The following is a 23,091-nucleotide window of genomic DNA, read 5'->3' as shown; positions in this document are numbered from 1 at the left end:
CTAATTTGTCTTGCCTGATTTTTTTTTCTCCTGCTGCCTTCCCCCACCCCAATCCCAGCTCACAAGCATAAGAAGCATGACACACTGCAGCCATGTGACACAGAATATCCAGTATTTGTATATGAACCTTCTATCAAAGAGACCAATGGGATCATTGAATGTGGAGATTGTCAGAAGTAAGCACCCTGCTTCCTTTTCCCTCTTGACCCTATTAGCCATAATAAAGCAATAGTGATCAGAGCTGGGAAATGTTTGGTTTTTTTGGACTGCATTGCTAGCAAGGAGAGTCTTGGAGTTGCATCACAAAATAATAGAATTTCCACACTCTAGCAATAATAGTGGCCACCACTCAGACCCCCAAGTACCTTAGGAACTGTTTCCCTCTGGTCGTGTACCGTCTGCGGTGGTCACTATCTCAGTCCTGCCAGCACTGGACCAAGGCAGAGTGTGACTGGAATTAGGATGTTACTGTTTGTGGCAATTCTGCCCATTCTGAGCTTCTATGTGTGAATTTATGCATGATTACCTATACCAAGTTGATATATAAATAGTTTTGAAAGCCGGTATTGTGGACAGGAATAGGTGGAGTGTTCATGTGATTGCCAGTTGAATAGTCAAATGTTGGTTGATTGGAATGTTACGGGAATGAGGTTTGTGAATCAGCTGAAAGAGATCAAGAACAGCCAGAGCAGAGAGGTGAAGAGAGTTATTAGGTCTGAGAGCTGGTGGTAGTCTGTGGTAGAATATATGACGGAAATCCTGTCTATAGTGATTGGAAGTGTGTGTTTGTGTGTGTGTAGGAAAGACTGACGATCTGTAAAATAATTATTTTGAACTTAAAATAGTGGAGAAATACATTTAGATTTATTTGTTGTTTTAACCTTTATCAATCCTTTCCCTTTGTACCTATTGCCCATGTATCCTAAATAAAAATTCTGTGTAATTGTTTACACCAATGTCTCATTGCAGTAGGACTGTTGTATCAGTGGGATCAGTATCCACGGTTTCACTTATCCACAATCTGAAAATATTAAAAATATTAAAAGAAAAAACCAAAAATAAAACCTATTTCCACATTTTCCCCCTCATGTATTACATGTATTACCAGAACCAATAACTAGAGGGACCCAGAGTCTGTACTATGAATACTTGTTAATGCATATGGTAGTATGGTCTCTGGCGCCTTCTAGTGGCCAGTTCTGGTAATGATTGTGAAAATATGTTTTCTGATTTTTCCCCTTTTAATATGCTATCTGTCTGTCTGTCTGTCTGTCTGTCTGTCTAGTGTCGACTGTTATCTGTGGTTTTCTGTATCCACAGTGGAGCTTGGAACTAATCCCCAGTGGATATGAGGGACGTACTGTATGTGTAACTAATAAGGAACCCAGACAACTAACGAACAAAGATTCACCAACATCATATGAAGCTATGCTTTATCAATAGGAACACAGAGTTTTACTGAGATTAAGAAACCCTTTCAGAGAACACCTGATTTATTTTAAGAATTGCAGTGAAGGAGGATCTGGTTGGGACAGTATAAAAAAGAACAACCCCAGCATACCTAGGAGGAGGGATTTGAGGATGATATGCAGCTTACTGTCTTCCTTACTGGCACTAAGGAGGAGTAGTTGGGATTTTAAAAGGTAGAAAAAGATGTCTGGATGGTTCCTTTTTGCACAGCCTAAAGTATGTGAACCAGCGAGTGTGAAAATTAGTGGAAAGGCCAGAATGTCACAAAAAGCATTGGGATCAAAAACTGTATGTTTTGGAATCCAAAAACTGGTAGGATCTGAAAACTGACTATCCTTCATGAGGAACAAAGGAAAACTGAAAAGGAAATAGCAAAGGTGAAAAGAGAAGTAGTGAAACAAAAGAAGTGCTACTATCTCACTAATCCTTAAAGGTAACACATTTTGTGAGGCGAAAGTTAGCTTGCACGAGGATTGTGAGTGAAAGCCTAATCTGTTAAAATATGAATTACAAGTAAAATAGTTGAAGTAAAATACTGCATACAGGCTCATTTAAAAAAAGAAGTACACACACATGAAATAAAAGCATAAGAATAATAGAGACAGAGGACAGTAATTTGTGGATCCAGGAACTAAATTTTTGATGCTTCATATTAAGCTGGAACTCTCCTTTAGGTTTTCCAGGAACTTCCATGTTGCTCTCAGTAGAGGGCGCCAGAGTATAGCAATTCACGTTGTTTGCAGGCAGTATTAGAAACTGATACATCTTGTCTTTGTTGAACAACAAAGGCACTTCGAAATAAAACAAAGGCAAGAATAGGCAATACCTTTATTGGCCAACTAATAATTTAAAAAATCATACAATATGCAAGCTTTTGTGGATAAATCCCACTTCTTCAAAGCAAGTACCAAAAGTCCAGACATTCACAGCAAGACGGGGTTTGCCAGGAGGTTACTCTTAGATGTCAAAGTCTTGGCAAGATGAATTTCACTTGGTATTTCTGTCTAAAATGAAGCAGGAAGCCTCATCTAAGCCTTGCCACATACCTTTGGATTTTTGGTCGTTGCTTTGAAGAAGTGGAATTTACCCATTAAAATTTGCATATTGTACGATTTTTTTATTTTTTTATTAGTGGCCTATAAAGGTATCACCTGTTCTTGCAAAGACACTTTTGTTGACACTAAATGAGAAACTAATCATGCAGCAAAAAAATACAATAAAAGTGAACGTAGGTAGCACACTTTCCATAGCATTGTTGTCTTCTCACTTCGAGTCTTTTCTTTTTGTGGTATGTCCACGTCACGAGGGCCTCAATTTACCGTATGTATCTAGAAATAGTTCACACTTGTTTTGACCCACTTATTTGTCTTTCTGGCAGTTCTTGGTATCCATCAATCTATGTTTCAGATGAATCAATTTTTTTCCTGTCAGCTTTCTTCACTGTCCATTTCACATCTGTATGTTGTAACTGGTAATGCTGTCGGGGAGTATTGTCTTTTAATGATGCACACCACCTTTATATACTTACTGTTTTAGCTTTAAATATTTTTTTAATGATGTAAGCCCTCTTGGGTCCTTTTTAAGAAGAAAGGTGGGCTAAAAATATTTTAGATAAATAAATATGATTGTGGCCTTGGTCTCTGGCAACACATCCTAGGATAAATTCTAATTCCTTCGTAGCTGCTTTTCTAAGTTTTAGTCTTCTTCTGAATTCTTGACAACAATGTTCATTTTGACTGATGACTGAAGCTAGGTATAATTTCAATTTATTCATTGTCAGCATTAAAGTTATGTGATTCTACAGTAGTCCTCATTTTTCTCCAGGTGTTGTAATCACCTTTTGCACCTGTTTCTTTAACCTTCTTCAATGTTTCAAGTAACTGTTGTTTTCTGACAATAAATGGTGTTACCTGCATATCTCAACTTATTTATGTTTCTTCAACTATTTTTCATCAGAATCTAATATTTTCTCCATATAGTGTGAACATATAAGAGAAAATGTACCTCTGATGAATTTGTCAAATGAAACGATTCTGTTTCTCCATATTTTACTCTACCAGCAGCCTTCTGTCCAAAGTATAAGTTACCGTATTTTTCGCTTCATAAGACGCACCTTTCCATAAGACGCACCAATTTTTTAGGAGAAGAAAACAGGATAATATAATCTGTTTTCTTCGCTCCATAAGACGCGCAGACTTTCCACCTCCCCTGTTTTGTGGGGGAAAAGTGCGTCTTATGGTGCGAAAAATACGGTATATCTCTTCATTTTCTGGATCCAGGTTGAACATTTGGCATTATGGTAAAATCTCAAGCATCAGTTTGCTTGCATAGAATATTAACATAATGATCCTATATAACTGCAATCTTTGTTTCTTCTTTCTTTGGGACTGGAATGTAAATTGTGTGGCCACTGTCTGATCTTCCATATTTGTTGGTGTATTTTGATCAGGGTTTTAATAAATTTCTGAAGCTTGAAATAGCTATACTGGTATCCCATACTCTGCTGATTTAGTTCTTCCAGTTATTTTCAGCACAACTGGTACTTTATTTTTTAGAACTGTGTCTTCTTCATCAGAGAATTCTTTTGAAAAAATATTGTCTTCCTTAATTCTGTATAGTTCCTCAATATATTTATTTGTATAAGTTCTTCAGTATATTGGTTTCATCTTCCCTTTACTTTATCCTAATTAGATAAGGAATTCCAGCATTGATCTTTCAGAATCTCTAATCTTGGTTTAATTGTTCCTTTTTATTTCTTGGTCTCTAAATATTAAACCAGAAGACTAGGATGGAGAACAAAAACAACAGACATTGCCAAATGGATAAATGATGAAGGGTCTCCACCACCAGGACAAAACTCTAGTTGGACCATCTGCAGGTCACTTAATAGACTTTAAGCAAAGTAGGAAAGAATAATCAAGTCAAATGGGCCTACTTAGATACAGGGCACTTTTTTCTGGAACTGGAGGTATTCAATCATTATACCGCTTATGTGCATGCAGTTTATGCCCCACCAAATGTACATAGAAAGGTTTAGCAAATGGCCAAGATAACATTATTGGAATAGCCTGCTTCAATAATGAAGCAGTTACGATAATTAAACTGCTTCAAAAACAGTTTAATTATCTTAACATTTTCATTTGTTAATTTTACCTATATTTTATATATGAGCATAATTTTAAATTGTGACACTCTGATATGAATAAAGACAATAATATTTCCTGGTCTTACAAAAGTGAGCTCTTTTCTTTCCATCTTTGTTGTTCTCTTGTAGGTCTCTGGAATAATTATGGTAGTGGTTGTCTTGCCCCTCCGTGCCAGTCTCAGACAAGCTGCATTTTGTATTCTGATCCTGTTTCTGTTACTTTTTACATTGGCTTCTGATCTGTTGTTAAGCATATTAAAAGTTTCATCAGTCGTCCATCCAAGATTGGGAACCATTATGGTAGAGCATTGACAGCTTGGCCCACCATGCACCAAAATTTCTCAGCCGGCCTTCTAGTCACAGTTCAGGTTCAAAAATGCAGCGTCTCCAAGGGGAAAATATTGAACATAGCAGTCTTCCAACTTAATTGTCAGGGATGTAGCATAGCATCAAATTCAATTACTGATTTGCTTTCTTTCCTGTTCTTCCTGTTCCCTCAACCCAGAATATCCTTGTGTGGCAGGTTAATGGCATGTTTTACCTCCTCCTACTCTGAATGTTGTCTAAAAAGGACACCTTTTTCATCATACAGGATGTTTGTGGTGCAGCAAATTACCAGAAGCAACCTCTTGTTCCTGGTTACAGATACTGCCTGTGATTGCAGTATCTTCCCTCCTGTTCTGCTGCTTCCTAAAGAAGTCAAATATATCCTTCTGCTGAACAAAGGTTTTGCTGGACTCTACAGCACTGTCACATTTCAGCTGCTAAGTAATAATAGACACAGAGTCTGCTTTGGGGTCACAAGGAGGGGGAGAAATACAACATACTTTCTAGTAAAAAGCATGACAGAAACAATTGTATGCTTTTCATTGGTATTTATTTTAGCTAATTATGCAGTGTCAATGCCTGTTTTTCTAGATTTCCTGTATGAAACATCAGAACAAGAAATTATCTTTGTTATTTTCTATATGGACTTTGCAATTTTTAAAAAGGCCCTTCTTTCTGAAGTATGCTACCTTGCAATTTGGGGCAGATTTAGATGTATTTGCATTTACATCTGTAGCAGTTCAAGCCTTAAAAAAAGATAAGTAACTCAATGGCAGAACAAGTGCTTTCGTACATAGAAAGATCAGTCCCCGGGTATATTCAACTACAGCTCGAATGATTTTTCTCTACTGCCAGTTGGTATATGCAACAAGTTAGAGATCTGCTTTAGAATAAGATATCTTCGTATGATTTTTTTTAAAATCCTGGTTTTATAGTCTGCATTTTCTTTCCAGTGTCAGCGCCATGCTACTTATTATGTGAAATGTTTCATATTTAGGTTTGTAGATTTTCAAGTGGCAGCTAGATAGATTGGGAGATGTTTAACAGCTTTGAGAAGGTTCCATTGGAACTTGAGGACTGCAGGCGTCGTATGAGGGGGATAAGTGCTCCCTTCCCTGCTCAGACTGTGCATCCAACTCAGACCAGTGTCCCCTCCCCACACACTTCTAGTTTTTTATCAGAACCACACAGAACATGAAGATAAATGTGGTTCTCAGCCCTGTAGCAGGAGCAATAATGTAAAGAGCAGCAGGTGCACTTTGGCAAACTAGTTGTGCTGAACGAAATTCCATTGTGCTGGGGCTTGCTCCTTCCTTACTTCAGTTGCCCAAAGGCTTAGTAAGTGATGACTGGCCAAGAAAACTCCTAGGCTATGAAGCCAGCCCTGATGGCTATAAGCCATTTAAAGTACTATGAAAATCAATGCAACAACCTGTGACTAACTGAAGTTCTATTAGCTTTTATAGGGTTAAATATTTGCATTCAGCCATACTTCAGACACACTGACAGGTGGAAGAACATGTAGATCAGGTGTGGCATGTTTAAGAAGTTTTTTGCCTCTGACAGTATCACACTCTCCTTTTAAGTTGTAACTATGATCCACTGCCTCTGTTGTGTACCTGCAGTAATGTGAGTAGGTCATTGGGGAGAGCTCTGTACAAGGTGTGGAAATGTATTTGTACCATCACTTATAAGCCTTACCTGAAAACTGGAGTTCTCAGACACTGGAGTTCCAGTTTGCCCTCACAGACAAGCATAGGGTATGATCAGATAGCAAGAAGGGATCGTAGCCTTATCATACTGGGCTGGTTCACAATCTCCTGTGCGTCATGTGATTGCCAGGAAATAACTCCCATCAGATTGTGTCACAAGTGGTCCAAAATACAACCTATTTATCCATCTGATTGCATTCAGTGTCTAACAAAAAGCTGTTGGCATCCCTTCTGTTTCCAAAAACTATCAACCTTAACAGTGGTCTACATAACACTTCAGTGAAGTGTGACAGGATGCGCTCCCAGAAATTGAGACGACGACCAGATAGCTGCCACGCGTTCCACCCTGAGGTAGGGAAACCTGCTTTGCCCCACAACAGCACCAATTAAGTCACTGTTAATGCCACATACATTATTTATATTATATATAATGTATATCTATATCTATCTCTATACATTTATTTACTCTTTTTGTATTAATTCTGGGCTACCTTATTTTTCTTCCAATGTGAAAATTCTGAATGTGAGGTCTATGGCCACTCTGTTCTATAACATTGCACAAATCTTGTTAATTTTCTCTTGCAAATATTACTAATAAGCATTTTGAAACGTATAGTTTCTGCACTGTTGTAGGTCAGTATGAATGCTTTTGTTCCACACAATTTTTATACAACCATTAGTGCTGTTAGCATTTTTATTACTGATTATGTTACTGTTTTCATTTTCTGGTTTTGTAATATTCATAAGAAATCACTGTGGATATGATATTCTCTGAGAGGTGCAACCATGTCTGTGGGCTTAAAGGGGGATTTTCCCAGTTTGGACATCTACAAAGTTACAATGGGTGCTTCTGTGTATACACTCACAAGACGTAACTGAAAAGACTTGGTGTCCCTTGCAGATACAGCTTATCACAAAGCCTCTCAGATATTTTTGGGCACCACAGGTGCCTATCTTTCTGGAAACTATCACTATTCTGTTAAGTCCCAAGATCAATGAATTGTTCTTTGGATGTTTCTGGAGATCACTTGATGTATTTGCATTGGGAATTTTAATGCTGAGAGACTGCTAGACGGTGTTCCACATACCCTCCAGGAACCACTGCTTTGGAAAGTGGGGATTGGATTATGGAATAGTAGACCAAGGCTACTCAGATTATTCCTCTCTCTCTCTCTTTCTCACACACACACACACCAGTGTATACTAGTTCCAATGGATACTTGTTTGATTCTACTCAAAACCTTTTCTATTGGTGAGTACTATATTTAGCCATGTATTCGTATTTATAACATAGGGTTCACAGTGCCCATCTTTCTTTAGTTCATTCTAGGGAGTGTAGGTGACTTCTCCAAAAGAATAACAAATATAGCCACTACCTACTATCTTCAGAAGGAACCACTAGCCAAACATAAAGGAATGCCTTCCACAAGTTTCTAAAAGCAGACATTGTACAAAAAAATCCTGTTTTTATCATTCTCACTGCAGGTCATTTTCTGTTCCATTTATTAATACAAGATACCTTCTAGCATGGCTGGTTTTGTTATGTGGGATTTTTCAAATCTGGCTGTTAATTCTAGGTTTGCTGATCTTTGACTTTCTTTTTAAGGAAAATGCCCAGGACTGTGGAGGAGCTGCAGATATCCCTGTCTCGTTGACTCTACTATTCCTTTCCCTGGCAATTGCAACTCTTCTCCAGCGGTGACAATGTCCATCTATCTTTCCTTTGAGACAGAACGGCACACAGCTTAGTATTTTAAGGAAAACATCAGGCTGGACATTTAGTTAGGTACTGTTTGTGTATATGGACCAAACTGCAGAAGCTCTGTCACTACGGGGACAACATTGCTCTCAGGCAGCTTTCTAGCTGTGCTAAAAAGGTAAAAAGAAGGGACGTGACATTCATTATGGCTATGGGCCTAACAGGATAACCCAGCTATGTGATTAACACCACATCTGCACTGCACTGCCTGGAGAAGTTCATGAGATCAATAATGGTGGACAACACTTGCTAGACTGGATGGATTTACATGTTGCTCTTTATTTTATAGTATGATTATCTTACTCTGCTTCAGCAGGAGAGATACAGACTTCATCAGTGAAGAGCACTAGATAAAAGCCTGTGGCCACATTTTCCTTCTAGAGAGCTGCCGAAAATGCAGGGGCAACTTTGCTTTGAAGCAAGTTAACCATCCAATTCCGCGACCAACAAGATTCTGCTCTATCTTTATCAAGAAACTGGGGAACAAGGTTATCACATGAAGGAAGAAGACTGAGTTGGTAACTGGGTTCAGCTACTTGCTGCTACTCTAACTATGGAAAACATGGGTAGCCTTCCAAGCCTGATACAGCTTCATTATGGAATAACTGGTGTCGTAATGTTCAGAGGTATCAAATTAATGTGAAAATAGCTCAGCTCCATTTCAGAAGCATACTATATTGGCTGAGCGCTTTTAAAAAATGTTGCAGTGTGAAGCACGGGCACATCAGCATTCCTTGTATCCACACTTCTCAAACTTATTCATAGCCGTAGTACCTGATAATGCAGCTCTGGGAAGAAAGACCAATTCCATTATGCAGGTACCAAAAGGACAAGTTGTAAACATGTCTCCTAAAATCTTACACATTAAATGCAACAATACTTTTGGCAGTTTCAGTGACATAAAAATTCAATTTTTGGCAGAACTACAGCTACACGAAAAGTACACTAAGTCAAATTTTATTACAGTGGGGTCTCGACTTACGAACTTAATCCGTATTGGAAGGCAGTTCTCAGGTCGAAAAGTTCTTAAGTCGAATCTGCATTTCCCATAGGAATGCATTGAAAACCATTTAATCCGTATCTGCTCTTTTTGTCCATAGAAACTAATGGGAAGCTGCTATTCCGCCTTCTGCCACTAGAGGGGGATGTTTTTTCTTTTTTTCCTTTTAACCTAAGATGACTTAGCTTTTAAAAAAAAAGGGAAAAAAGGAGTTCGTAACTCGAATCTAAGTTCGTAAGTCGAGTCCATATATTCCTATGAGAGCGGTTCGTAAGTCGAAACGTTCGTATGTCGAGCTGTTCGTAAGTCGAGACCCCACTGTACTTGTATTGTCACCTTCTGAGGTCACAAATATTTTGTTTAGGCAACGTGAGAGCTGCATGGATGGGCATGTTGTTTAATTGAGTCTGTTTGCGAGAAGATGAGAACACCCAAAGAGAGATGCACTAAAAAGATACAGAATTTCTCTCAAAAAAGCATGTTTACCTTCTGCGAGGAACTACAGGCAATCCTGAGAGGATTTTTTGTGCATTTGGTCTTTAAGAGTGTATGTGCTAGGCTTGCAGCAACACAGGTCAAACTCTCCAAAAAAGAGGCAGCGTGCCCATTCCCCTGCAACAGGATCAAGTTGGAAAAGGGAATTTTTATGGAGCAATGTTTGGCATGCATTTTCTTGAAAATATTAGCATTTCAATAAGTCAGTGATCAAAAGAAATCTATGGAAGTACAGCAAAGATTGTTGTTGTTGGGTTTTTTTTGTAAAAATTGTCACATGGCCTCTTTTTTAAACGCAGCATTTTCACTACATGTTTCGTGTCCGCCTTCATTCTTACAATAGTATGCAGTGTGGCACACAAAGGCCACATTTTTCTTGTAGCTGAACATAAGTCAAAAATGTATCTTCTTGCCTACATGTTGTTTCACTGGAAATCATGTGCTTAAACATTTCACACAGTGGCCTACATAACATACTCATTTATTAGGGACAGTGAAGTATGCACACCAGCACGTTCATTATAAACCTCCTGCTACCTCACTTGTTGTAGGGAGTTGTATAAGGAAAACCATAGGCCTAAGTTAGAACAAAGGCCTGAAACTTTGGTTCACAAAAAGCAGACGCTGTAAGGAGAATCATCCAGAAAGACCATTCTTGCTAAAGTAGACAGTTATTTAAGAAAGAACAATTGAGTGACGAGAAGTAAAAAGATGGCATTTTTACTGGCCTCATTAAAGGTCAGCAGAAAAATGAACTACGGAATTGCTAAAGGGGAAGTAAGTCTCCACTGAGCCTATATAAAGTGTATTCTTATATGTGTTGAGGGCCTTTGTTGGGATCCTTGTTGCATTGGGCCACTCTATTTGAAAATAGATATTCTACTTTAAATACGACTACAGTGGTGCCTCGCATAGCGAGGTTAATCCGTTCCGGATTAACCTTCGCTATGCTGAAGCATCGCTGAACGGGGCAGCGATTTCCATTGGAACGCATTAAACATTGTTTAATGCGCTCCAAATAGGCCAAATACCGTTCAGCGAAGCTTCTTAATGGCCGGCAGCCATTTTCGCGCCCTCGCCTCGCTTAACGAGGGCGCGAAAATGCTGCGCGCGGCCATTTTAGGCCATTTCCCGGCTTCCGGCGGCCATTTTGGCCGCCGAACAGCTGATCGGCGGGGGTCATTTTGCGAAGATCGGTAAGCGAAATGCTTACCGGTCTTCGCAAAGCGAATTTTTCCCTATAGGAAAAACGTTGTGCGATCGCATTAGCGATCCGAAAAAATGGATCGCTATGCGATTTAATCGTTATACGGTGCGCTCGTTAAGCGAGGCACCACTGTATCTGCATTGAGAGAGTCTATTTGAGAGTCTTGAGTTTCGTAACAGATTTGGAGAAACAGAGCATTACATTTTCCTAACAACATCCCTGTCTAACTCCCCTCAAAGAAGTCACAGGCTTGAGTTTAGAAGAGCAGAGCAGGGCAGCTGGGGAGTGGACATTTCGGAGACTGCTCATTCATAGGCTCACCATAAGTTGGAGGTGAATTGGTGGCACATAACAAAAACCACACCCATTATTGATGCAATGATAGAACCTTTTAGTGCCAACAGACCTTCATTTTATTCCCACAAAATAAATGGTAGCACCATTTTTGAAACATACAGTGGTGCCCCGCTTGACGATAATGCATTCCAGCAAAATCGCTGTACAGTGAAATTGTCATCAAGCGGGGGGAAAAAACCTATTGAAATGCACTGAAAACTGGTCAATGTGTTCCAATGGGGGAAATACCTGATCGTGCAGTGAAGATCCTCCATAGGGTGGCTATTTTCCGCTCCCTGTCTTGCAAAATGAGGTCAGCAAAACAGCGGGGAGCCATTTTGAGAGCTGCCAATCAGCTGTTTTTAAGCGAATGATCGGTTCCCGAAGCAGGGAACTGATCGTCAAGTGAAAAAACCCCATACAAACATCGTTTTGCGATCGTAAAGCGATTTCGTCATCTAACAGGGTAATCGTCAAGCGGGGCACCACTGTAGATTAATTTCATATGGGGAAAAATGGTTTCACCAGCTTGCCTCATGATGTCCTTTCGCAGATAAAAAAGGAGTGTATGTTAAAACTATATTGTCTCAGAACTGAATAAATACAGAGTAATTCCGAAGGATATAGAACCTTATGGAAACAGACAATACAGTATGTACACAGAATGTAAAGGTCCCTCTGTGGAGAGCAGTGACCTCTCTCTCTCTCGGGTACCACTTTGCTCAAAAGAAATGGCAATAGAGGAGGGCATATGGGCTTATACTCTGACTTCCTAGTAGACTTTTGATACATTTATTCTATGTAAGATCATATTTTGACATGGAAAAAAGATTTTCAAGCAAATCTGAACTGAAATGTGTTAAGTTTAGAACAGACAGAAGCTAAAATATATCTGTCTAGAAAAACCTTCAGTTAAAATAGTGCTGCAGAATCTAGAAATTAAAATTGAGGGTATTGAGAAAAGAGTATAACCATTCTAACCAAATTTAATGGGTTTGGCAGTTTTTACTGAATGTTAAACTGCTACTTTAAATGTTTAAAATGTAAGCAATTCTCTTGAAATGCTCTCTTCAACAACTGAGTTAATAATATATATTTTGGTTATTAGGATCTTTAAATTGAATAATGCCTCTACAGGATATACCGAGTACAATAAGGGTGTCATGCTCTCATCTCACAAAAATCTATGGAACTTTAGTCGTGACTAAATTGTCTCACTGACTGCAACAGCATTAAACCTAAATATAGCCTGGATGGTTTAAAAAAATGATTCACAAATCCTGCCCAAGCTTCTATCCCCAAACGTAGCAAACAAGAACAGAATGCCTTCAACTGGCAGGCTGAAGCAAGGTGTAAGCGTTACCTGGCACACCACTGCAATTCTGCTTTCAGGCCAAGTTCTCCCACATCTGTATTACTTACATTTGTACACATCTATCCATTCCTTCTCTATCAAGTTGACATGAGCTGGTTGAAAAACAAAACAAGCCTCCACTGCATTTATTCTTTTTATTAGAAGTTAGAATACAACAAGTAATGAGATCCCATTGTCTGGAGAACCCAATCTTCAAAATTCAAGATGTGCTTTGTTGCCTCCAACAGTAAGCAATTGTTAAAAAGAAAATACTGAACAAGGCCGCTAGTTAATGGGTGGAAGAATGGAGAGATCTGTAATCTCAACTACACTATGCTGGAAACCTTCACGGATAAAGAGAAAGCAAGCAAACCTCTGATTGCTGAGAGTAAGGCATTCAGGTGCCAACCTGGGAAGAAGTCTCAGCAAGCACCACAGAAAAGTGCACAACTAAAGCAGTTTCTATTGGGACAAAAATGTCCTAAGAGACCAATGAGGGATTAAGAATAGCAAATGGAGCACTGTGTTTCTGTACAGGTTCTGTGCTGTTAGACCAGGTTTCCCCTTTTAAGAGTGAGCACAGGACAATCTAGGAGGAGGGAGTACAGCTTCTGCTGGTATGTAGAGAGGTTACGCTCAAAAGTGGTAGGTGTGGGTCTGATATGTATCCATCACTATCACTAATTAGGTAAGCCATCTTTACACCAACACCTATATATGCCACTGGGAAGTTTCAAAAACCTTTACACTGTTTTATTAAGAGGTTCAGTTAATACTGTTGTTTTCAGTCTAGGATCAAAAACTCAAGAATATGCATTCAGCACGGTGATCCTACCCAGAATACACAAATGTGAAGCTGCACACAAGCACCAGTTAAGCACCTTTTGTAGATTTCATCACTTCAAATATTCTATTTTGAGGGGGTCAAATTAGAAGAATCAATTCAAGAGGTGGTGCAGGAAATATGAAAATAATATACATTGTGATCATCTAAAGTAGGGTTAAGTTGTGAACAATTCTATCATCCCATAAAAAACCCTAAACAATTAAAATTAAAAAAAATCCTTGTGCTTAATTTACTATGGGCAAAATTAACTGTACTTTTTGTGAGACTCTGTTCATAAATTCAAAGCTTCACATTTTGTCCAAATGTTCTCTACAGAGCCAACATGCTTCACAAACCTGACAGTGAAGCTATCTAAGGAAGAATTTAAAGTGCCAACCAGCACTTGGTTCTAAGCACTACTTTAGCAAGGAGATTAAAAGCTGTTGCATCAAAGTATGTTGCACTGCATTCAAGTGGAGCTCAGCAGATTTAATATAGACAACTTTAGTGCTGTTATAATTCAGAAATAAAATTAACCAATCCAAAATGGATTCACATGTTGATAGACAATCCTCCTCCCTCAAGTACACAATTCCTTTCTTGTATACTTCTCCCTACCCTACTAAGACCATTTCTCCTTCCTGGCTCATCTAAGAGGCAGGTGCCTGACACTAACAATTGCACTTGGATAAAGAAATTGGCAGGCCCAAATGAATGGTGAAACACTGACAATAAATCCCAAAAAGTCAATACATACCACCTTGAGCCTTTAACTATTGGATCCCAACACAGTAAAAGGATGGTGAAAGGAAGACCATCCAAAACATTTGCCCCGAGAGTTTGGAAGGCATGTCCTGTGAAGGGAACACGGAACAGTGGCACAACACCTTTGCCTTCTGAACACACAGCAGCCTGGACTGCAAGTTAAGACTGTGAACCAATACTTGTCCCCAGACTGAGTCTGCTGTGTTCTCAGCTATGTCATATACACCAGCACTAGGAAGAATCTACCGGATCCAGATGCTTACTCTGCAGGGATTTCACCTGGCCTTGTACTCGTGCAAAATAGGAACAGTGTGTGGTACTTGCAGGTTGTAACCTATACAAAACCCCTCTACCCTCCCTCCAGTTTTTAAAACATTTATATAAACTTTTTTTAAACAGAAAGTTAGAAATCTTATTTACATTTTTTTCTCCCAAAAGAGCATCTAAAAATCAACTTACCTGAACAAGATACAAATCTTAATTAGGCTAATTTTTTTAAAAAAGAAAAAAAAATAGCTAAGCCACCTCCCCATAACAACCCTTTCATTTTTTACAAATAAATATGGCATTGAACGGAAGCTGATTAAGAAAGGGCTTTCTGTAGCGGAAGCTGAAGATCCCAGAAATAAGTTAGGTTTTAAGAACTTCCAGGGTTTCATAATCAATCCACTCCAATGCTTGAGGTATGAATTTCTCTTCCATGTTATAAATCAAGTCTCCACAAAGCTTCCACACCATTCTAGGCAAGGTGCAGTCTTGCTGCTCCCAAAGTTCTGTTTTGGTTATGGCTGTTGACACGTGGCCAATTCTACTACATCTCATCTTCCGAGCAGCCTCCTCCCACTGCAAAACGAAACTCTTGAAGGTTTGAAACGCCATGGAAGTGCACAAAAGCACCAGCTACTACAAACACATGAAATAGCTGGTGGGAGTGGAACTATGGAAGAGAAAATAAACCGCATATCATCAGAATGAGCAAACATCTTGCACTTTCCAGAACATACATCATAGAAGAAAAAGAGTGCTACAAGTTTAACAGAAATGAACATACAGTACTAGCTTGCCAAGGAATGAGCCAGCAACGTGCTGGTTAGAGAAAAATATTGATGAGCAAGCAAGCACTAAGCAATTGCAATTTAAATACATTAAACTCCAGTCAAGTTGGCATACCTGGATAGAGAACAGGACACATGAACAGAGCCTCAACAGATCTGTATCGGAATGGTTATGTTTTTTACAGATGCATGCCATTCCATCTCTTGGGAACCAGATATGCCAAGACAGTAACTGTGCAAACAGTTGTTTCTATGACACCTACCAGGGCTTCAAACTTTGCTATGTTACCAGTTATCAGTTGCACAATAGAGCTCCCTTTTTAATCTCAGAACGAAGCAATCTGAGGCATCTTCAGAGCTCGGTTATTGCTTCTGTTCCCTGCCACAGATCTGCCGCTGTTTTATAAGTGACTGCAGATGTACACAGGGTAGACATTTAATGTTTCTCTACCTATTGTGTGCCTGCAGCTATGAGCTATACTTACCCAGATGTCACACTTGCCCGGGAAGAACCTCTCCGGGATGCGAGCAGCATACAGTGCAGCGCCAGTGATATAGAGGCAGGCCATGAGTGCCAGCCAGCCTATTTGCCCCATTGTGGCAGCCTTGAGGAGCCCTTCCGAGATGACAAAATGCAGGGTGGGAATGACCCCACTAAGGCCCAGAGCCAGAAACACTCCTAGGAGATAAGGGAAGTGTGACACATTCAGCCTTTGAGACAACAGAACAAGTGGCAGAAATGAAGGCAAGCTGCCAAAGCTTGGGACTGCAAAACAAAGCGGTGAGGGCTTTTCTTTATTCTCAGTGGGGCCACAATACTTAATCAATTGGCTAAATTAAACACTTCCAATCAGCCTGAAAGGTGCCCCATCAATCTGATGGTAGGTGATGTTTCAAAAGATGTATGCACTAAGCATTCTCTTCTGTCACAACCAATGTTTGTTCCCTCTAAGACACACGGGTGTGCAGTGCTTCATCAGGCCAGCGCAGGCAATCCAGTGTTTCCAGCCAGTTGCTTCCAGTCATGACCAGAATCCTGCATGCAGGGTTGGAGCCACCATGTAGCACTCCTAAGAATTCGAAGGATGGTGGTCACAACCAAGAAACAATAAATTCTTGGAACAACTGGCCTGATTCGCACCTCAATGTTAAAGTGTAGTTAAACACTACCTCAGTAGATATGACGGAACTGCTATGCATTTGCCCTTTTCTCTCCTTCTCCAGCACAGCTGAGAGGGGCTTTTCACTTCCTATAAAATCGAACATGTATGAATCAGAAGTAACATGTGCTTAAATCAAACAATGATCAGTTTCTAAACAAGCATACGTCAAACTCCAGATTATAAAGCTCCTGTGTTTAAACAACTGGAAGCTATTTAAATCCACATAATGGCAGTCTCATTTTTCTGGGAAGTGAAAGTAAACTCTGTCAAAGTCATCATCTTGGCCAACTGAGAGAAGGAAGAGAAAGCATGGAACTCAAGGCTCATACATGTACTACTAAACTAAACTACAGTTTAATGTTAGGTGTCAGAAGGCCACCTGTTTTGCCTTAAGCCCATGTAATTAAAGTACGTTGTTCTTCCTAACATTTCGCCAGTCTCTGTGGCCGGCATCTTCAGAGGACAGCACTCTGTGCTCTGGCTGTGAAAGCCTTCACGAATACATGGATTGTTGTTTAGTTGTTAAGTCATGTCTGACTCTTCGTGACTCCATGGACCAGAGGACCCCAGGTCCTCCCGCCTTCCACTGCCTCCCAGGCTTGGGTCAAACCTATGTTGGTAGCTTCGATGACACTGTCCAACCACCTCATCCTCTGACATCCCCTTCTCCTTGTGCCTTCACACTTTTCCATAAATATATTGGAGCCTGAGCTTCAGGATCTGTCCTTCCAGTGAGCACGCAGGGTTGATTTCCTTCAAAATGGATAGGTTTGTTCTCTTTGCAGTCCAGGGGACTCTCAAGAGTCTCCTCCAGCACTACAGTTCAAAAGCATCGATTCTTTGGCGGTCAACCTTCCTTATGGTCCAGCTCTCACTTCCATAGATCACTACAGGAGAAACCATAGCTTTGACTATGTGGACCTTTGTCGGCAAGGTGAGGTCTCTGCTTTTTAAGATGTTGTCAAGGTTTGTCATCGCTTTCTTCCCATGAAGCAGGTGTCTTTTAATTTTGTGGCTGCTGTCACCATTTTCACTGATCATAGAGCCCAAGAAAGGAAAATCTGTCACTGCCTCCATATCTCCCCTTCTATCTGCCAGGAGGTGATGGGACCAGTGGCCATGATCTTAGTTTTTTTTTTTTATGTTGAGCTTCAGACCATCTTTTGCACTCTCCTCTTTCACCCTCGTTAAAAGGTTCTTTAATTCCTCCTCACTTTCTGCCATCAGACTGGTATCATCTGCATATCAGAGGTTGTTGATATTTCTTCCTGCAATCTTAATTCCGGTTTGGGATTCATCCAGTCCATCATTTCGCATGATGTATTCTGCATATAATTTAAATAAGCAGGGGGACAATATATAGCCTTGTCGTATTTCTTTCCCAATTTTGAACCAATCATCTGTTCCATATCCAGTTCTAACTGTTGCTTCCTCTCCCACATATATATTTCTCAGGAGATGGATAAGGTAGTCAGGCACTACCATTTCCTTAAGGTCTTGCCATAGTTTGCTGTGGTCCACACAGTCAAAGGCTTTTGCATAGTCAATGAAGCAGAAGTAGATGTTTTTCTGGAACTCTCTGGCTTTCTCCACAATCCACCGCATGTTAGTAATTTGGTCTCTAGTTCCTCTGCCCCTTTGAAATCCAGCTTGTACTTCTGGGAGTTCTCAGTCCACATACTGCTGAAACCTATTTTGTAGTATTTTGAGCATAACCTTGCTAGTGTGTGAAATGAGTGCAACTGTACGGTAGTTGGAGCATTCTTTGGCACTGCCCTTCTTTGGGATTGGGATGCAGACTGATCTTTTCCAATCCTCCAGCCACTGATGAGTTTATCAAACTTGCTGGTGTCTTTTAATTATTTTTAATTATTTTAAATAGTTCAACTGGAATGCTATCACCTACACTGGCCTTGTTCTTAGCTATGCTTTCTAAGGCCCACTTGACTTCGTTCTCCAGGATGTCTGGCTCAAGGTCAGCAACCACAGTATCCGGGTTGTCCGGGACATCCAAATCTCTCTGGTATAATGTCTCTGTGTATTCTTGCCGCCTCTTCTGGATGTCTTCTGCTTCTGTAAGGTCCCTACCATTTTTGTCCTTTATCATGTCCATCTTTGCACAGAATTTTCCTTTAACAGCTCTAATTTTCTAGAATAGATCTCTGGTTTTCCCTTTCTATTCTTTTCCTCTATTTCTTTGCACTGTTCACTGTCTCTCCTTGCTATTTATTCTTTGGAAGTCTGCATTCAATTTTCTGTAACTTTCCCTATGTCCCTTGCACTTTGTTTCCCTTCTCTTCTCTGCTATTGTAAGACCTTGTTGGACAGCCACTTTGCCTTCTTGCATTTCCTTTTCTTTGTGATGGTTTTTGTTGCTGTATCCTGTACAACGTTACAAGCTTTCATCCATAGTTCTTCGGGCACTCTGTCCACCAAATCGAGTTCCTTAAATCTGCTCTTCACTTCCACTGGGTATTCATAAGGCATTTGGTTTAGATTACACCTGACTAGCCCAGTGGTTTTTCCTACTTTCTTCAGTTTGAGCTTGAATTTTGCTATAAGAAGCTGATGGTCAGAGCCACAATAAGCTCCAGGTCTTGTTTTTGCTCACCCTATAGAGCTTCTCCATCTTTGGTTCCAGAGAACATAATAAATCTGATTTCGGTATTGCCCATCTGGTGATGTCCATCTGTAGAGTCGCCTCTTTTGTTGTTGGAAAAGTGTGTGTGATGACCAGCTTGTTCTTTTGACAAAACTCTATTAGCCTTTGCCCTGCTTCCTTTGGACTCCAAGGCCAAACTTACCTGTTGTTCCTTTTATCTCTTGACTCCCTACTTTAGCATTCCAGTCCCCTATAATGAGAAGAACATCTTTCATGTCAGTTCTAGAAGGTGTTGTAGGACTTCATAGAATTGGTCAATTTCAGCCTCTTCAGCATTGGTGGTTGGTGACTGTGATGTTGAAAGGTCTGCCTTGGATTCGTATTGAAATCATTCTATGATTTTCGAGAATATATTCCAGTATAGCTTTACCCCACTCTTTTGTTGACTATGAGGGCTACTCCATTTCTTCTATGGGATTTTTGCCCACAATAGTAGATATAGTAATCATCTGAATTGAATTTGCCCATTCCCGTCCATTTTAGTTCACTGATGCCCAGGATGTCAATGTTTATTCTTGCCATCTCCTGTTTGACCACATCCAGTTTACCAAGGTTTATAGATCTTACATTCCAGGTTCCTATGCAGTATTCTTTGCAGCATCAGACTTTCCTTTGACTTCCAGGAACGTCCACAGCTGAGCATCCTTTAGGCTTTGGCCCAACCACTTCATTAGCTCTGGGCTACTTGTCCTCTGCTCTTCCTCAGTAGAATGTTGGACACCTTCCGACCTGAGGGGCTCATCTTCCAGCGTCATATCTTTTAGCCTTTTGTTTCTGTTCATGGGGTTTTCTTGGCAAAGATATAGGAGTGGCTTGTCAGTTCCTGCTCCACATGGAATGCGTTTAGTCAGAACTCTCCACTATGACCTGTCCACCTTGGGTGTCTCTGCATGGCATAGCCCATAGCTTCTCTGAATTACACAAGCCCCTTTGCCACGACAAGGCAACAATCCATGAAGGGGACAAACATGGATTACTGATCCTCAAAAAAGCTCTTTTCTTGCAAGAATCACTACTCTGAGCATAACTAGAACACAACACTAATGCAGGGGTTCAAACAAATCTAGTAGGCAGGGTCCCCTGAGGACAGAAAATTCTGCTGCCTCTCTGGACTGACAAATTTAAGTGTCTTACTGATAGAGGGATGGCAGGACTTCTCCATGAAGACTGAATGGCAAAAAGGAAAGGACAAAGGAATACATAGAAATGTGGGAGGCCACATTAATGCCTTTTACGCTCAGAAGACTTTAATTTCTTAACCATACTAACAGTTCTCAAAGCACACAGTTTGAAAATTACTGCACTAGAAGATGCACTGTTTTTTTCCTTTTGAATGAATCCTTTGCACAGTTATTTCTCCACCTGTCTTTCCAATTTGCTCAGCCAACATTGCCAGAATATGCACGAGAACTTCAGCGCACTCTATCTGTAAGGGTAGTGAAAAACAGAAATTTTGTGGTATTCTGGTTGTCTTTGAAGTACCACAAGGCTCTGCCATAGAGACAACCATGCCTACCTCTTTAAAATTTGATATTATTCAAATATGACTGACAGTTTAGTGATGTCAAACATATGAAAAATATACAGTTTGTTAAGTTTTACATATAGCAACACCTGAGTTGTTTCAAATCTTGTCCTAATTTGACCAATGCAAATTTCAGACAAAATCCTGTAATGTTTCTGTCCGGAGCAATCATTTCACAACCTACCCCAAATATCTCACCTGCTCGTACTCCTCGATACTGAGGGGTGGCAAACCTGTCCCACTGGGAAACAATGATGGCTGCGATGCCCAGGACACAGATCACAATCAAGTAGATGAAACAGGGCTGGGGGTTGCAGTAGAAAGAGTAGTACAGCCATGGGACAAAGCTGCCCATAATGAGGAGGGCAATGCCAGAATAGTCCAGCCTAAGGTAGAATAAGAAAGGTGGTTCAGAGAGGAAAGCCCTGTTTGTCTAAAGCAGCCCACCCAGTGACTTCAGAGCTTCTACATCACTTATGCCAAACTAGGTATGTAACAGGCTCCTTTTGGAAAAATAACTCAACTGATCAACAATCTCATGCCAATCTCTTCTCAGAATGTATAAAAATGGTCCACTTCCAAACAGAAATGTTTAAGTCAGAAAAGCCTCATGGACAGACAAGAACATCAATGATTCAGTTAATTTGTGTGTTGAGAAACAGATACCATCCATCAATTCCTGAAGCATAAATCTATACCATCCTTCATCCACAAAGCACTCCAGATGTGCTGGAATGCAATTCTCATAGTTTCAAACCACAATGGGAGCTGTAGCCCAATAAGCATAGGGGACAGCAAGTTAGATGCTGTCTTATATGCTACATGCAATTGTCTACCTTGGCTCTTGAAGCTGCTAATCATCTGTCATGGCACATTCTCAATTCATAAAGCACTCCACAAATATTTTTTTGCAATTCTTACAACAGCACTGCAAGATGAGTGATCTTAGGGAAGCTACTACTCTTTCTATCTGAGGCTCAGCACTTTTACTAATGAATCCCTAAAAGATGTCCGATTTCAACAGGGGACTTTCTGGCTTCAAGTTCACACTAAGCCATTGCAATACTTACTTAGAGAAGAGTCTTGCAACGCCTTCTGAATGGCAGTAAACTGTGTGGAACAGCCATGAGAAGGAGAGGCAGAGAATGGCTCCCAAAAAGAACAATCCAACTACCACTTTCTCCTGCACAGGTGCTACAAAAGACATGTTTGGCCGGAACATGTAGAAGATTCCCAAACACAGAAAGAAAACGCACCCTAGACCAAAGGAAAAAAACAGGATTATCAGAGCTGCCAGAGTATAAATATGGAAAACTGCCATGTCATTTTCAATACACCTAAAGATCATAGTTTCCTAGCCTATGCTATCTATGGTGTGAAATCCCATCAGACTTCCCATACAAAACTTTGGTCTTGTGAAAAAAACAATAGCTAGTACCAAATTGCATTTACAAACCTTGGAATTGGCTATTAAATGCAAGTACACTTTTAATATTTATGTCAATCTTGATACCTAGTAGGTGTGTCCAAATGTTGCCAGTCTCTGTATGTATTCTGAAAATGCTTTTGAAGCAAGCCCGGAAGGAAGGCATGGGTGGCCGGTGACCATGCAACAGGTAGTCATTGTCCTTGAGCCAGTCCGGCAAGACGTCAAAGGGGATGACACGCCATCGACCCTCCCACACCTGAAGGAAGTGATAAAGGGCTGCATTAGATTCTGCTTTGGCAACATTCCAAACATTCCAAAAAGCTCATGAGTCATGACATAATTTCAAAATATGAAAGGGAAAGGGGAATAACATTCTAGAGAATGATTTAGCCTCGCACTTGCCCACGTGATCCACAACAATTTTGTTACCTAATTTTAAAGCAGAGTTCCAATTACAAGGACAGACTAACACCATCAGAGCCCAAGACGCTGACAAGCTCTTGACTAAAGCGGAATAGTCTGAGTTCAGGACCTCTGATAAACAGCTCACTGGGACATCTAACATAGGGAGAGAAGACGGACAAAACTGCCATTCATTTTTGTCAGTTGGAACAGTGCAGTCAGCAGACCTGCCAAGGGATTCCTGACAATAAGTGGTACATATAGTGGTACTCCAAATATATACCTTGACCTGTCTTATATACCTGCAGAGCAGGATTGCCCATCCCTTCCTTTTTTTCTAGACAGAAGACATTAAACACTTTTTAATAACATGTTTAACAGAACAATATGTAGCGTTAAAGCAAGAACATAGCTGCCAAAAAATTCAGCTCTCTTTGCCACCCACATTCATTCACTTGA

The 23,091-nt window shown here is 40.2% G+C and overlaps 2 protein-coding genes and 1 long non-coding RNA gene across 7 annotated transcripts in view; 1 reads left to right on the top strand and 2 right to left on the bottom strand.

Annotated features, from left to right (window-relative positions):
* The window catches only part of CACNA2D4 (calcium voltage-gated channel auxiliary subunit alpha2delta 4), a 176,227-nt gene extending 166,007 nt beyond the window's left edge, over positions 1–10,220 (top strand). The window contains exons 36-39 of one of the 2 annotated variants that reach the window (XM_072999840.2): positions 59–176; positions 5,208–5,320; positions 6,923–7,005; positions 8,261–10,220. In XM_072999840.2, coding sequence (XP_072855941.2) covers positions 59–176; positions 5,208–5,320; positions 6,923–7,005; positions 8,261–8,356 — 410 coding nt within the window. In that variant the 3' untranslated portion in view covers positions 8,357–10,220. Of the gene's footprint in view, positions 1–58; positions 177–1,320; positions 2,031–5,207; positions 5,321–6,922; positions 7,006–8,260 lie in introns of those variants that run through there. The other variant, XM_072999839.2, reaches the window with a different exon arrangement.
* LOC144583144 (uncharacterized) lies at positions 1,581–7,006 on the bottom strand. The gene is made up of 2 exons (XR_013536777.1): positions 6,928–7,006; positions 1,581–5,325 (listed from the first exon to the last, which is right to left on the bottom strand). It is a non-coding gene; the product is annotated as an uncharacterized LOC144583144 (long non-coding RNA).
* A 2,726-nt stretch (positions 10,221–12,946) lies between the features above and the next one.
* ADIPOR2 (adiponectin receptor 2) overlaps positions 12,947–23,091 on the bottom strand; it is a 35,185-nt gene continuing 25,040 nt past the window's right edge. For all 4 annotated transcript variants that reach the window (XM_020789048.3, XM_020789049.3, XM_020789050.3 and 1 more), the window contains exons 4-8: positions 22,315–22,486; positions 21,872–22,058; positions 21,000–21,187; positions 15,937–16,130; positions 12,947–15,333 (exon numbers count right to left, since the gene is read on the bottom strand). In XM_020789048.3, the coding sequence (XP_020644707.3) occupies positions 15,208–15,333; positions 15,937–16,130; positions 21,000–21,187; positions 21,872–22,058; positions 22,315–22,486 (867 nt within the window). In that variant the 3' untranslated portion in view covers positions 12,947–15,207. The remainder of the gene's footprint in view (positions 15,334–15,936; positions 16,131–20,999; positions 21,188–21,871; positions 22,059–22,314; positions 22,487–23,091) is intronic.

This window comes from Pogona vitticeps, chromosome 5, assembly GCF_051106095.1.
Source record: "Pogona vitticeps strain Pit_001003342236 chromosome 5, PviZW2.1, whole genome shotgun sequence".
Taxonomy (NCBI): Eukaryota; Metazoa; Chordata; class Lepidosauria; order Squamata; family Agamidae; genus Pogona; species Pogona vitticeps.
This window is presented reverse-complemented; position numbering and strand designations above follow the sequence as displayed.